A 16,942-nucleotide genomic window follows, 5' to 3' on the forward strand; every position below is an offset into this window, starting at 1 on the left:
GCTCAAAAAGAGATTCTCGTCTAATGAATTCTAATTTAATATTTTCATCTGGCAGCAACCTTATCACTATGACAGAACCAATGTAAAAGTAATCGTTCTGTGTCCTGGTTTGACCGGCACACCAGTTTTCGAAGGTCTGCCGGAAGATATTTCAAGCACTGACATTTTGCAGAAGTATCAACCTCAGAGGTAAGATTATTAATTAGAAAAGATATGGATTAATTCACCATTAATCCACATTTTTCTAATGAGTGCGAAAGTTTTATAGAATAAGATAATAAAATTAAAATCTGTCAATAGGGTGGATAGCGTTGCTCATGGATTGATATATGTAATTCGTTGCGCGCAAAATGGTAGCGTGTGGATTAGCGAGGATGGAAAACCAGTTTACGAAGTGCAGCTTCCCGACACTCTACCGCAGAAGAAAACCGAGATCGACGTAAAGGAAGATTAATACGAAGTTGATCGAAAATTAAATATTTCACATCGATCATATAACAAATAATATCGATTATAGTTTATATTTTATAAAGTATTTTGTTCAATAAATCAATTATTGATTAATAGAAATTTTAATATGATGTAAAATATTTGTAAGTATTTGTAAAAAATACTTATATACATATAACAATAAAATGAAAATAACTTTGAAATTAGAAAGGAATAAAATAAAAATTTGTTATATATCTCTTTATCTCGATCACTTGTAATGTTTTTTATTGTTATATGTATCTTTTCCATTTTTTGAGAACCAGATATGTTGTATAATAATGTTTTGTAATAAATAATTTATCCACAAAATCGGGAGAACGAGTTAATTAAAAGCCAGGCGCGATTATTTATTGTTAGATAAATTTGCGATTATCTAAGTAATCAGTAATAAATTTCTTTAGAAGAAAAAGAATCTGTACGTCTGGCTTTTAATTAGTCCGTTTTCTTGATTTTATGGATATTTATTACCAGAGCCTTTGACTGCGTTTTTAAATGATTTATATTAATTATAAAAGGCGATTTGCAGAAAAATGCATATATATATATATATATATATATATAAAACACATAATACACAAACATTGAATCTATATAATATCTAAAACTATACATAAATAAAATATATACTTACGTGCGCGTATATGTAAAATAATCTGCCACTGGTAAAAAAAATTACGTTTAATGATAATAATACATAAATAATAACCCACAAACTGCAGTCGTGGAGCCAGATATTAACTGCATAGCAATTAAACAATAATCTTATGTAGATGTACGTGAATGTATTGGTAAACTGTTGCACCTCCGAATCTGATGCAGATAAATGCATAAACGCATACAAAGGAGAGAGAGAGTCTCGCATTTTTACCATGCGTAATATGACGTGATAATTAAGCAAATATGATAATTAAGCAAAAATCATAAAAGAGCAATTACTTTTCTTTCGATTCGGAGTAAAGTTCGATTTAATCCGACTCATGCCGGTTTCTATCATCTGCTCGAGGCTGATTCCTCCTCGTGGATTCCTTCTTTGCTGATTTATCGTCGGCACGACGCCGACCGGACGTTAAGTGCATTTTTTCTATTGATAAGACGTAGCGAGCGCGAGCTGTGCGCACGTCAAGCTGTTATCACTGCTTTGTGCCACACGACTGCACCGAGTGCGTTATTTCTAATTAAGTTTGCCGATGCACGAGCAATCGGTGATAAGCGCCAGATAATTTGAAAATATTGCAGGAATGCAGCGATTATCAGCTTCTTTTTTCGCGTTGTCTCTCTTCTGGTCTTGAACTCTTATGCATACATATTTAATAAATTGACCAAAAAAAGAGATAAAAAGAAGACTTCGATCCAGTGACTTTAACAAATATCAAACCTATACATATATTAATATATAGATTCAATGTATAAATATATATAGAAGTATAATTATGTAAAAATTAGATAAAAGCTCACCCTTATTCGGCAACTGTTTATAACATCGATTTTTCTGAATTTTCTCGTTATCTGTATATCTGTATTCGCGAACTCGAGAATGCAAAAAGAATGCACTAAATGGTAAGGTCACGGAAGGTCAGCTACATTTGATTAGTCGACTGACGACGATAAGGCGATCGATGATTTTTTATTGCGCACTGCTCTTCATGTTCATTGCGGCAATGCAATTATGCGAACGCAGTTCGGATTCGTCAATCAAAAGTTATCACACAAGATGATCATCGCATATTAAATACCCGGAACAGATAGTTAGCTTTGGGTTTGACCTTTACGAACTATATATGCTATATTATATAAATATATAGTATTTTATAAATATATAGTATGCAATTTGCGTCATATATGACATTACTCTATCATTTTTCAATAAAACACGCTGTTTAAGCTTGTTTCTTTAATTGATATAAAGATATCGAATGCAATCATTTCTTATAAGATCTGTTTTAGTTGAAGTTTCTTGTATTTTTTTATTTAAAATATGATGTACGTATGTTTATATTTTATAGAAAACGAAAGAAGATATTGCAATTGTGTCAAAGATGAATGGAGAACTATTAAGGGGTCAAGAACGAGAAGTAATTTAAAAGTATTATGAAGATACACATTGTTTATGAGAGCTATTTATCTGCACAAGACTGGAAAAAGGGAAAATATTTCTCCTCATCACACCTCGTGCTGCGAATATAATGTATGATCTACCAGCCAGCTCTGCGTCCCGTAGCTGTCATAACTTTTTATTAATAGAAGCTCGCAGGGGTGAGATAAAATATACAAAACAAATATTTCGTGAAAAAAATTTTTTAAATGCACGTAGTTGGGGTGCGTTTTAATAAATTTTAATTTTACTCTTGGCTAGAACATTTGACCGCATTTCTAGTATATTTTATGCTGACATTTTTTATTATATTATTTTAAAAATATTTAATAGCCTTTTCTTAAATATCGCTTGTATAATGCTAAAACTAAACAAGAATAATAGCATTTATAAGTAATGAATGGACTAGACAAACTGCTGATATATCCCTTTAAAGGATGAATTAATGATTAGAAATTTTATGGATTTCGCATTATAGACATTTTAATCGCTAAATTAATATTCTCTTATACTCTTATAGTGAAACGTACTGCTAATAATGCAACGAAATGAAAAGCAAACACATAATTGTAGAGAACACAATCACCTAATGCGACGCATTACTTGGATCACGACCTGCTGCGATATAATGACTATACCGCTATTATCCTCAAGTAAAAGGAAAAGTATAACTGCTTAAAAAAGTTTCTCGATTTATGTTCAGTATCGGAAAGCGGGTTGCCGACGCGACGCGATTAATTAGAAGGGGTTAATTAGGGGAAGCGTTATCAAGAGCGCGGCGCGAAAAGAGAAAGACGTAGAAAGTATCTGGCTAGTCTAGCAAAAGAGAAGATAAGCAAGAGACAATGAAAAAGCGTAGAATCGTGATTAATGTTAATGATTAAAAATCGTAAAACATAACTATCGAAAATAATAATCTTCAATATTTCAATATTTTGGTCTATTTTATATAAAATAAGTTTATTAAGTATTACTGAATTATTTGTCATGATAAAATCTAAAAAAGGTTTTTCGTAGAAAAATTAAATTATTAATTTAATGAATCTAACAACATTTCTTATTTAATCAATCTAATGTATTTGTTCGAACATTTTTTGTTGAATAAGTACATCAGATAAATGCAGAGCAATAGTCAATTTTTAAGTTTCTGAAATTATTGATATTAATTTTTTACAGGAAAGTTAATAAAAAATCTTCTTTTTGAGAGATCTTAATCATTCGATCTACGCTTAATTCAAAGTCCATCTGAACAGCCCCGCCACGAAGAAAGTCGCGGTATCGTGGAGAATCCCACGTTGCTGCTTATATAAATACTTGGAGGACCGTCTCGAAGATCAGTCAAAACGTACGTGTTAGCACGAGTTCTTCTCGATTCTTCTAGTTTCAACGTTTTGCTTCATAAATTAAGCTTTTCGAAAATTGGCTGTGTTTATATTTAAAGTATTCATAATGGTTTCGTATACGGAGAAGAAAATGGGTAGGTTTGATCTTTACACCACGAGATCTACCGTATTTCGAAGGCATTTTGCGATTCGATAAAGTACCTCGACATAAAAAAATGTGCAATATAAAAAAAGGATTTTTAAATATTGTGAAATTCTTCGGATTTTCGAGATGCTTTAAAAAATCGCACGAAAATTATGTGATATTTATTTAAAAAATGCAAAACCGTTGTCAACAGATTGTTCTTTTGCGAAGTTAAATAAATGTTCAGTGGAGAAAGTATCTAAGTATTAAAAAGTTTTAATAAATGAAAGAATCGGATGTTTTTTAAGTTACGAAAAAATGAAAAATTTATTAAAGATACATTTGAACATTTTGATAAATGTTTTGCTGCAGTATTTCATTAATGATATATATATATATATATATAAATGAATAAAAATGTAAGTTATTGTATTTATTAAATCTTAAATGTTAGAAGTAAAATATATAGATTTGACTAATCCTTGCAAAAAGAATTAAAATTGGAAAGGCTATTAATTTTTTCATGAAATATATGATCTAGACATAGTTATTATATAAATAGATAATTATGCAATAAATATTAAAATAATAAACAAATTTTTGCTAAAAAATATAAATTGCCTTTTTGTTTCAATTTTTTAAAAGAAATCTATACATTTAATTTCATATAATTAATAAATATAAATGTAAAATAATTTAAATAACATAAAGAAATATTAATTGCTGTGATTATTTCAATATATTAAAATTAATTTTATTAATTTATTGAGTAAATTTTTTATATTATAGATCCCAATCCGCCAACACTTCGCCGACGTTCATCAGCATCCGAAAGAGCGAAGGAAATAGAAGCAATTAATTGCATAGTTTCTGCGAAAAATGTTTTAATAACTGGCGGAGCAGCAGGATTGGGTAACGCTTTCCTCAACAACTTCTTAAAGCATGGAGCAAATGTAAGCATAATCATTAAAATAATTAAACAAAATTATAATATAAGACTTAAAAAAATTGTGCCTCTCTCTATAAAAATATTTATATATAATTTATAAAAAAATCTATAATGATACATGAAATCATGTATGTATATATAAAATCTATTATTTATTATATAAACCTTGAATTTTTCGTTATAAATGTGTCTTTTTATATAAATATCTTTATAAATTAGAACAATTAATATTTTGTATAAATTAAAAATGATATATCTAAATATAAATGTAAAGCTATTCTTTTTCATCTACTTATTAAATCTACAAAATGTATATTGATTTATATATGTATTATAATTTTGTTATATATATTATATTTTTATTCATATTTGTTGCAGAAAATAATTATATTGGACATCGATGCTGAAACCGGCAAACGAATCGCACTTGGTATCGAAAAATCTTACGGCGAAAAGAAGGTATACTTTATACAGGCCGACGTATCTAATCACAAGCAAATGACTGGTAAATATGAGGCAATACTCTAAAATCGCGTACGGATGTTTATTTGGACATTATAATCACTGGACCTCCCATCGAATATTATCTTATTTTGCGTCTGCTATATCAATTTTAGACGTTTTCGAAGAAGCATCTTCGCTGTTGGGAAGCATTGATATCGTAATTAACAACGCTGGGGTTTTGGACGAGCGAAGATGGGAAAAGGAAATCGCGATAAATATTGTGAGTATCATTAATAACAATCTATTGATTTATTAGTAATTTATTAATGTCATTAATGATAATTTTTTAATTTCATCATTTCCTTACCCTGTGCTCTTACACGATACTTTTCTAAGACCTTGAGTATCTCATATTTTTACACTACAATCAGCTCTTCAAGATTGTTACAAAATCATTTCGTAAGCACATTGCGCATAAGCAATAAAATGATTAGAAAATAAAGGTTATTAATAAATAAGAGTAATAGTAAAAATCGAAGAATTGATTTTAAATAAATAATTTAATATATCTTATTATAGGGTGGCATGATCAATACTGCAATGTTAGCCGTGAAATACATGAGAAGAGATACGGGTGGTCATGGTGGTATTTTGGTGAACGTGAGCCAACACACGGATATTCGAAACACGGCCCAGCTTCCGGTTTATACTGCCACGAAACACGCCGTCATTGGTCTATCGGAATCTCTTTCGGTAATTGTATTTTATATCTATATAAATAAAATTAAACACAATTATAAGTGTTTCAATTATTCAAACAAGTACAAGTTGCCATTTGAATAAAATTTGTGATCAATTTATACTATCATTTGTTAGAACGGATCTTTTAAAAATGATTAGAGATATCAAAGTCTTTAATTTTCATCATTCACGAATTCAATTATACTTTTGGACAGGATCCTTGTAACTACGAGAAGACCGGTGTTTCCGTAATAACTTTGTGTCCAGGACTGACGGAAACCGCCCTGACGATAGACAGCCCCAACAAATTACTCTCCAGAGTTATGAAGGCGGATTTCGTTAAAAGTCTTGAACAATTCTCGATACAGACGTAAGTTATATCAGTTTTCTATTGTCTTTTACATCATCGACATGATAGATGAATTGGATATAAGAGCGCTGGATTTATGCTCGCTGTGCAATATTTTAATCGCAATCAATTAAATTATTTACAAGTATTTTTCTCTAAGCTCCCGCGAGTGCCGAGACATGAGTTTCCTCTTCCTAACGTGAAGATGTAGCTCGCGTTTAGCTTGTAAATCCGATCCTGTAGTAAAACATGACTTATCTCTCCTTCGGTGGTTACGTGTAATCACTAACTCGAGAGATAAATTTCTCAATGTAATTTCGTTATTTAATCGTATTGTTCTTTTCTCCAGACCTTATGTAGTCGCGCAGGGTCTAATGACAATATTGAGGACCGGCGAGTCCGGCAGTATTTGGGTAATCGAGAACGGCAGAGCGCCTTACGAGATTTACGTGCCGAATCCGCAAACACTACGCCGACACTACAAGAACAACTTTTCGTACGTCGACACTAAGGTCGTGAGAGGTCGCGCGATAAGGGAAGTCTGCGACAACAGTAGAACAGGCCTGATGAGCTGTGCCTGATAATTAAACAAGGGCTCGACATCGTGATCTCTCTCTTGCTCTACTCTAGGGTCAAGAATCTTTTCGCGCGACGTCCACGTGGCGGACGCGTCGTCACTCGTCGAGACTTCGATGAAGACATTTCACACACACAAATATAATCAAAAGCGCGAAAGTGATGGAAGTGCAGTCGAAGCGAAAAGTCGTGATAAGCTCGCAAAAGATCTGTTCTTTCGCGATTATCACGCATCCTCCGTATATTATTTTATATTATATAATTATATATTTATTATTATTATATAATATCATATAATACTATTATATAATATTATATAATTTCACGCGCATCTTCTGCCATTTGACTGTATTCGCGCAATAGTTTATATTTCTTTCATAAATTTTCTGGCACATTGTATACGTATCTGAGTTTATTTTTTTTTTAACGAAAAGTCAGATTATATATAATAGATATTTTTGTGATAAAATTTATAATAAATGATTTGAAAAATAATATCGATACATAGAAATAAGATCCCAAGCAAATTTCATAGATTCGTACGAATACTTTTACTTATTTCCTTATATCCTGTAAACTTTCAAATTCGTTATGAATAGAGGAACATTGGAATTTCTCTCAATTACTTTGATACTAAAAGTTTCAGTGTGCATGTTAACGACAATCACTTTCGAGTCATTTAAATGCGTCATTTAAAAACATAAAAACACAAGTCCATATGTGCAGAAATAGAAAGACATAATTGCTCTCGGTACGTCCGACACGTGATAAACTAACGCGACCTGTTAATCTGAAAGGACGATAATAAATCACTCTAGTTTGTATCGCTTATCAAGCATTTGAAAAAACACTGGATGTAGCGCGTGGAAGACGCCATTTTTTACGCACATTTTAATCACATCGTATGTAATACGCAGCACATTTCAGTATTATCAAGCACACGATAGCCTTGTATTTAACATACGTTAAGGTCCTACGTGTATAAAGACGTTATATAATTCTATTTACATCCAAGTATGTCTTTTCTCCTTTTTTGAAAACAGCACAACACTTATCTTTTACACATCTCAAGTCGCTTCTTTAAATTCATGTAATCCGGCATTTAAATTCGTAAAACTCACGCATTCATCAAAAAGAGGAAGCACAAGAGAAGGATCTGTATGAATATTTTACAGTAATATTTTCTCGACATTATAATTTCGTGAGGAAACGAAAAAGTTTTTTTTTATTTCACACTCGAGTACTAACTGGAAAGAAGTGCGTAGGAAATTGGAAATGACACGACGACGTGTTATTTCATCAGTTCAATATTATTCAGCATCGGGAATCACAATATATCCGCTGTACAAAACAAAAATTTATTTCTCGCGTATATTTATGTTTTATTATTTATTCTTTTAACATGCGCAAGGCATGAAACTTAAAATTAAATTTTTTCACCACTATATTTCTTTCTATTCGCGTATTTCGTTTTATTATATTTCCTATGATTCTTTTTATTTTACTCTGTGTTTCCTCTGACAGCTTATTGGAAATTTGCTTATCAGTTATATAAATTTCAAGTTATGTGTGTATGTATGTATTTATATAATATCTGTATGAGTTGGACTCTGTACGAGCCATAGAAAAATAATAGTCGCAAATAATTCTTATTTTGTTTCTTCCACGTCTTATATCTTTAAGGACATTATCATGTTTTTTAGTCTTATTCGTATCGCCATTTAACACAATTCTACGCGCAGTATCGTCGTGTATCAAAAAGGATTCTTCGAAAGCGTGAATAGTCGATTACAATCGAATTGCAATGACAAAAATAATCTTTCTGCGTTTAACGCTTTGGACATTTTTGCCACGATTCACTTTTATACGCGTACAAACACAGTTCGTCGTTTACGCATACAATAACTGTTCTGTTTCAAAACCAGAACGATTGAATAAATTTGTAAAATAAAACTTAATTAAATAATTACGATTTTACTCGAATATACATGTATGTTATTTTACATAAATAATTATTTAAATATATTGTTTTTGCTCCACATATATGTATATTGAATATAAGGATTTCTTCCTGAGTGTGTATTATTAGTTTCAAAAAGAAAAAATCAAAAGATACATATATATATAATTGGTAAAATATTGATTTCAGATATAATTATAAATAATATGTGAACCTTTGAAGAATATCAATTTTAATAGGTACATCATAAATTATAAATTTTATATAATTTATCATTCAAATATAGTGTGAATTTAGAGTCCAATTTTTTATTCTAGAGCAATCGAGGAATCCTTAGTTGCACGATGACAATAATGTAACATGATTTAGAACTTAGCTACTTACAACAATACGACTGACGCTTACAGCTTTCATTATTCTAAACGCAGATCATACAAAGAAAGAGTAAACAGACCGCAAGCTTCCAATTTAATAATAGAAAAATTCTGTATAAATTGGTTTTCCCCTCATTTTCCCCACTTATTATATACTGATCCACCTTAATAAAATTATATGTTTACATGAACTTCATGCTAAGCACTCGAAGAATTTTGTCTGCGTACGCTCAAAAAAAAAAAACAAAAAATAAAAGGGTATATCTTTTTGTTGCCAAATTTTGCTTGTACTATATATTTCACAATATTTCTATTCTCGACAAATGCAATTAGATATCGATAATCGATTTTTACATACTTTGACGAGAAAGTACTTTTATGCATCGTCTATTGCCATTCACTTCCGATATACGGATACAAACCAACTATTCCATAACGACCAGTATCATCAAGTCACCATCATCATAAAGCCATTCCATAATTATTTATAGTCAAGTCTTGAGAAAACCGGACTGAATAATGATCACGATCGAATTGTACAATTTTTCCTTAACTAATTACAAACTAATTTGTTTAAAGTATGGCTTCAGATTATCCCATTAAGAATTTTATCAACAGAGACATACTTCAAATAAAACTTATGACTATTCTTCTCAAATAATTTTCTTTCTCAAATTCTTTTACGTATCCGAATTCACAAATAAGTATCAATATAAAAAGAAGAAAGATAAAGAACAACGTTTTAGTTGTAATTGACTTTGCTTCCCTGACAAAATACTTTTTTTTCTCGACACCAACTCATCGTGATCATTGTCGACTAAACGGTAAGAAAATTTATCTCTAAAAGTACCTTCCTCGATCATCTAGTCGCAAAATATCGATGCAAAGAGTCATGCGCCAGAAACGTCCATATGTGCGATTCTTGTCATCTAACTCCACACGTAACCACCGGTTCGGCGCTTGCAAGAAAAAAAAAGGCGCGCTTCCTTATACAATATAATCTACATTTTACGCCAGCCGCGTGTATCTTTTATTATTCGATTGCCAAATTCTAACTCAAATCAGTCCATAACGGTAGACCACATATCGTAAAAATCTTAATATCTATAGTTCAATACTTATATGTATCAGCGCATCTCGCTCATATACTCCGCGGCATATTATTTATACTCTTTTACGCCGTACCGGTGACAAATTACATTCTTCCTTTATATTTAAATATTTAAATTCGTCTGCGATTGGGAGGCAGACTGTTCGTTGGTCGCGCGATTTTGACTCACCGTATTACTCTGTAGTTGATTAGGTGGCTTCCGATTACCGCCCCTGCTACCTCGATAGCCACCCCGGAAACCGGGGTTACCACCACCACTGCCTCTGTACATATTTCCCATTCCACGAGTGAAATAACCACGCCCGCGGAATCCTCCGCGTCTCGTGGAAGCCACGCCGAACGTTTCCGAATTCAGCTTTCGTTCCGTTCTCCAATCCGTGCGTTGGAATCGCCTTTATATTAAGTATCACAAAATTTTATATTAATTTTTTTAAGTTTTTTATTTATTTTATTAATATATATATATATATATATATATATATATATATATATATATATATATAGATGAGAAAATAATTAAAAAATTTAATGTAACAATTTTATCTAAAAAATAAATAAAGTTAAAAAATTAAAAACTTAAAAAAAAATAAATTTTGAATTTGAGAAAATATTTGAATTAAAATAAACTTAGAGGAACTTAGATTTAAATATTTTATCAAATTTTTAAAGATATTTTTAATAAATTTTTAAATAAGTATACGCGTGCGTTGATGCTGTGTGATGATTGACTTTTCTTAATTGTAATTGTATCTATTAGACATTCTTAATAACACTTACCCTTTACTCCTTTCGACAGCTTCACAGCTAATATTATCAAAGAATGATTTCGATTTATCATAGTGAACAATCTCCGGTTCTTCTTCGGGTTCACCTTCACCCGCGCCTGTTTCATTCCCGCTATCGTCTTTCTTCTCATTGTCAGCACCATCAATTTTCGTTTTTGCCAATTGCGACCTGAAATATATGAACAATATATTTTATTATATCATTGAAAGTAATTTTATTATTATCGAGTTGTTAATGTGACGCGTAAGCAATTCATATGTGATGATATATGACCGCTTTAAATTCACATTGATTTACTTTTGCATGGTATTCACATTGGTCATTTCAACAATTACTTGAAATGAATCCGGCACATAACCATGCAGAATTAATTATTCACTTTATTCATAAACACTTTATTCTTACCTCAATTCTTCGAATTCAGTATTGGCTTGCTCGAAATCATAATCGTTGTCAAATTTGAGTGTATTCTTAGGCTTGGCACCAGCGTTGCCTGCTTGAATTGTACGGAAATTACCACGTCCTCTATTTCCTCCTCTACCTCTCATGTTACCACGATTCACCCAACCACCTTGGGGATGACCACGGTTGCCTCGTCCACCTTGGCCATGACCTTGGTTCTGGCCATCTTGCTTCATCATATCCCTCTTTCCATCATTGTATTGAGACATGCCCATATTACCCTTAGCGCCTCCGTGGCTATTAAAAGATGTTCTATTAAAATTAAAAAATTTGTTATCAAACAATATTAATAACAGTAATAAATGTGTGTATATATAAAATAAGTAATTAAATTCCAAATTTGTGACTAAAAATCCAGCATTAAATAATAATTAAAAATAAAGTATAAAAAGTTATAAATGTAATCATATTTCTAATATCAATTCTAAACAAATAAAGCTGTTTATTAGTAATTCTTTATAGTTTTATTATATAAAATCGATAAATTCGTAGATAAAAATTATAGTAATTACCTGTCATGGTCTCGACGAGGTGGTTGGACGGTCCTAATGTTTGACTTATCATTCATTTTTCCAATGTTACTCTGTTGCGATTGCTGTTCATGTCCTACCTGAATACCTTGATCCATAGTTGGACTTTTCCTCGTCAATAAGGATGATGTAGGAGTAGTAGAACGGGAACCACCACTGATGAGATCTAATACACCTGTTATTTCCAAATAAATGCATCAAGTAATGTATATTTTTATTAATATAAAAGGGCAATAATAGCAGACTGAAGATGTTTAAGCATTCTTAATTCCACACGAAACTTTAGTATATAAGAAAATAAAAACAATTTTTTCATTCCCTACTTTAAATAAAAGATTGTATACTTCTACAAAAGTTTCGCGTATATGAATGTAAAAGAAATCTCTCGAGGACTTTTCAATTATTATTACTGGTCATTATGACTGTTCTTGCTATTTTTTTTTGGTTTTGATAAAGGAATAAATGGAATAAAATCGAAAAATGCATATGCAAAAAATATCATGCATTAAAAACTATAAAATGTAAAAATATTGAATTATACATATAAAAGTTTATACAAATGTGCAACATTTAAATAGCTACTACCAAGGAGCTATACCTACCTGTGAGGTCAAAAAAACGTATTTTTAGGAATTTTTTTTAAACTGAAAAATTTTTTAAAATAAATGATTAATTATTCGAATGTATACATTTTGAAGATTTTATAGCATTTTTTTAATTACAAAATATTAAAAATCAAAAAAGATATTAGCGATCTTCCCGAGAGCATCTTTTTTGTATTTTTTTGCGGTGACTACTGTAGCTTTGAGCTAGTTTATCTAAAATGAAAAATTCGAGCGAATTTAGTTAGTATATTAGTTTATCTAGTGCCCGATCGTTGCTTTTTATTTTTCGTTGCGTAGTTTTTTTACAGATAAAAATGAACGATTTTTTAGTCGAAAATCGATACTTTAACTTTAAACAACCGCCATTTTCTCCCAAATTAATTTTTCGAAATAATGAACGATCGGGCACTAGATAAACTAATATACTAACTAAATTCGCTCAAATTTTTCATTTCAGATAAACGATCTCAACGCTACAGTGATCACTACAAATAAATACTTTCGGAGAGATCGCTGATATCTTTTTGTTTTTTATATTTTGTAATAAAAAAAATACTATAGAATCTTCAAAATATATATACTTGAATGATTAATCATTTATTTTCAAAAATCTTTCAGTTGAAAAAAAATTCCTAAAAATACATGTTTTTTTCAACCACACAAGTAGATATAAGCCCTTAAAAATATTTTTCAAAATTTGTCAAAATATTAAGATTTGAAAAAACAGAAATTTTATCATGCATAAAAGTACAAAGCAATATTTATGCAATTAATATTTTAAGATACATATATAAAAAACAGATAGATGCAAAAAAGCTTGCAGAATACTAGAAATAATAGCGTGTAAGAGTGGATAGTTAATAGAGCTGACAATTTAAAATTCGTTGTTTTAAAGTTAATCATAAATATAAAAAGATACTTTTAAAGTGTATCGTCGTATATACATACATAAATTCTCATACATCTTATTCCAATTTATAATAAAACAAAGCTCCATATAAAAAAGTTTTGCAGGCATTACCAAAGCAGGAGCAGCAAGAAGCATGCCAGCAAGGCAAGGGATATTTCATAGCAAAAACAGTTTACCATCTTCCAGAGATTGATCTTTTGGTAATGGGTCGATATTGGCCGTTGACAGTGAGTTTGGGATAGAGATGGCATTGGGTTCAGCAGAGCCCAAGCTCAACTCACTTGGCTGTTTATTATTTGTTCCTCGAGGATCTCTAGTTGCGGTTGGCATTCCCATTACCGGACCCATGGCTGGCAAACCCATGCCATAGGGACCTCCATATTGGCCACCCATTGGGCCCATTTGGCTCATCATTGGATGGGCATAATTAGGCTGTGGTTGATACGATTGCTGCCCCATAGATGGCTGTACTGTCATCTAAACAAAATGCATTTATAATATAATATAAATAATTTCAACTGTCATTAGGCACATTGTGTTTGTGTTAAATTTAAGAATGCTTCTTTACAAATAATAGAAATATAGAAATGTGCTAAAATAATTACCTGCATAATAGCTGGATCATTGGGAATAGAACTAACACTGTTGACAACTCTGATGTCTTTGATGTCAGATCCGCGAAACAGAATGTACTCGTATACTTGATTTTGTGGTGCCACAGGAAGTTGAGTTTCTCGGTCCTCAGTACCAAAAGAGCGCACTAAAAAAAACAATAAATAATTTATTTCAAGTTTTGGCAATTAAAGAAATATTGCAATTAAATCTCTCTTGTTATATTAATATTGAAAGATTTATTATAATAGTCAGAGATATATCTAAATTATTTTAAAGTAATTAAAATAGCTTCTCTTTTTTAAAAAGTAATATTTAAAATAATAAAATAATATCCATAATATTTAAAAATTATTTAATACTAACAGCGCTATTATTTTGTATTGCAATAATTTATTTGTATAAAATCTTTATTTTATTTTACATTAATTAGTATCATTCAAAGAGAGAAATTTTCTGTTATAAATATTTTATAAAATTTTATTCAAGTTTTCTTATAACTACTCATGTAGCGCATACAGAAAAAATATATAAATCCAATATAGGAGATTTCCAAGAATAATATTTGTTCATCAGATTCGAGATACTCCAAAGTCATTTGCCTATATGTTGGATCTAAGGAAACAAGGAAATCAAGGACATGTAAACATTCTAAAGAAAAAGACAAACATTCCACATATGAACGTTACACATACCATATTCAAACTCAAAATTCATCGATAACATATTAATAATAAATCAACTTTTAAAATAATATTACAACAAATTATAAATCCAAAAAATTTGCATAAATTTTTTGATTTACTAAATTTATCATCTCTACTCACTATAATCGAAAATTATCAAAATATAATCATCATCATGATATAAAAAAATGCAACAATTTACAATTTTCATTAGCAGCCAAATAATCACCTGAATTTATCGTAACCGGAATATATGACTGAATAAGCTTTAACAGTTATCTCGATGATTGTGATATCAAACGAAGTTTCCAAATATGCAGATTAAATAATGCGACGCCGCGGGCGATTAGATTCAGCGAAATTCGGACTTTGCGATCACGAAGGAAGCTTTCGAAACCGGCGTGTCTTTTGGAAAAACTTTCGTTGAGTCTGAAGGGTCCGGGGTCACCGCGACCCCGATTGTTTTGCGACGCGATATGTCCGCCGGCCGAATCGCTTCACAATGAAACGGAGCGGTTTTTCCGAAGCGGAAGAATCGCGGAGAATTGTCATCGTTAATCTCGCGCGCGAGTGGCCTCGACGAGGGTTGCTCTTCGAACAAAGAACGAAACCGGCTCGATCCGATCGGACGGGAAGATGACCTCTCGCGTGTTTATCCGCGAAAGTAAGACGAGTCGCAGAGGAGTCGTAAAATTTACGCGCGATATATATATAATGAAGTATTTGAAATCGAACGGAATTACGCCGGTGAAATTTATCCCGAGAGATTCTTCGCGAGAGGAGAGAGACTCTAATAAGGAAACAGGGATATTAATTCGAAGGGAGAATACTTTTTTCTCGGTGGCGTTGGCGACGGATTCCGTGCATGGCAGAGAGATGCGGCGCGGCCGGGACTCCATCTTGGATTCCCGTCGATTCCACTCACCGTTAGCCAGGGCGATCGTGCACTCCTGTGGATCGACGGTGAATAGTCGGCCCTCATAGCGAATATCCGCCTTCGAGATCAGGCTGATCTTCGAGCCCAGCTCTGGCATACCACCGCTCATCTTGATTCTGGCTCCGTCACGCACTGATCGATGTGATATTACGGGATTCGCGACACCATCTGACGAGACTCTCCAGCTGACAGCAATGGTCGACGGCGGACTGTCGGAGAGCGCTAACGCGCACGCGCATGCGCGCGACGCGGCTTTCCCCACTCCGCCACCGGATTTAGGGGAAGTCTTTAACGCGAGCGTCGCGACACTGGGGACCAATCGCAGCGAAGCTCCCTTCGTTTCCGATTGGTCGAGCGTCCAGACTTGTCCAAATCGTGACATGTGTGATGTTGGCGGCAATTTTTGTATATATATCAACAAATATATTTGTGGTTATATAATTATTACATATATATATATATATATATATATATATGAATAATTTTTATATATAAATAAATAAATAAATATATATAATGATGCATATAAAAGGATAATTTTGAAATCGACATAATTTTGATATAAGAAATAAGATAAAAATAAATAGAAGATATTTTTGTATACATATATTATATATTATATTATATATATATATATATATATATATATATATATATAATATTAATAAAAATATAATCATACACATAAAAGGATAATTTTGAAATCGACATAACTTTCGTGTAGAAAATTAGATAGGAAAAAAAAGATAAAATTGATGAAATAATGAATATATAATACAGAAGGGAGGAAACTCGAAAAGATAAAATTAGAAAAAAAATATTTGCGCACATATTATGTACATAAGTTATATTATTTTCT

At 31.5% G+C, this 16,942-nt stretch overlaps 2 protein-coding genes across 3 annotated transcripts; one reads left to right on the plus strand and one right to left on the minus strand.

Annotated features, from left to right (window-relative positions):
• Nucleotides 1–3,903: 3,903 nt before the first annotated feature.
• LOC146725221 (15-hydroxyprostaglandin dehydrogenase [NAD(+)]-like) lies at nt 3,904–8,855 on the plus strand. Its single transcript, XM_085482265.1, has 7 exons — nt 3,904–4,061; nt 4,841–5,004; nt 5,379–5,505; nt 5,618–5,724; nt 6,024–6,197; nt 6,401–6,555; nt 6,884–8,855. The coding sequence occupies exons 1-7, from the start codon at nt 4,034–4,036 to the stop codon at nt 7,113–7,115; spliced, it is 987 nt and encodes a 328-aa protein (XP_085338391.1). The 5' UTR covers nt 3,904–4,033; the 3' UTR covers nt 7,116–8,855.
• tral (LSM14 family protein trailer hitch) lies at nt 8,402–16,310 on the minus strand. Of its 2 annotated transcripts, none has more exons than XM_029319465.2 (7): nt 16,072–16,310; nt 14,454–14,608; nt 14,025–14,325; nt 12,316–12,508; nt 11,747–12,055; nt 11,333–11,509; nt 8,402–10,947 (listed from the first exon to the last, which is right to left on the minus strand). In XM_029319465.2, exons 1-7 carry the CDS (start codon nt 16,190–16,192, stop codon nt 10,659–10,661), a joined length of 1,545 nt encoding a protein of 514 aa, XP_029175298.2. In that variant the 5' UTR covers nt 16,193–16,310; the 3' UTR covers nt 8,402–10,658. The 2 variants fall into 2 exon arrangements, with proteins under 2 accessions (XP_029175298.2, XP_085338389.1); XM_085482263.1 differs by having other exon boundaries at nt 14,130–14,325; nt 16,072–16,309.
• Nucleotides 16,311–16,942: the final 632 nt, after the last annotated feature.

Source organism: Nylanderia fulva, unplaced genomic scaffold, assembly GCF_048542155.1.
Source record: "Nylanderia fulva isolate GAGA-0341 unplaced genomic scaffold, ASM4854215v1 Scaffold10, whole genome shotgun sequence".
In the NCBI taxonomy this organism is placed as follows: domain Eukaryota; kingdom Metazoa; phylum Arthropoda; class Insecta; order Hymenoptera; family Formicidae; genus Nylanderia; species Nylanderia fulva.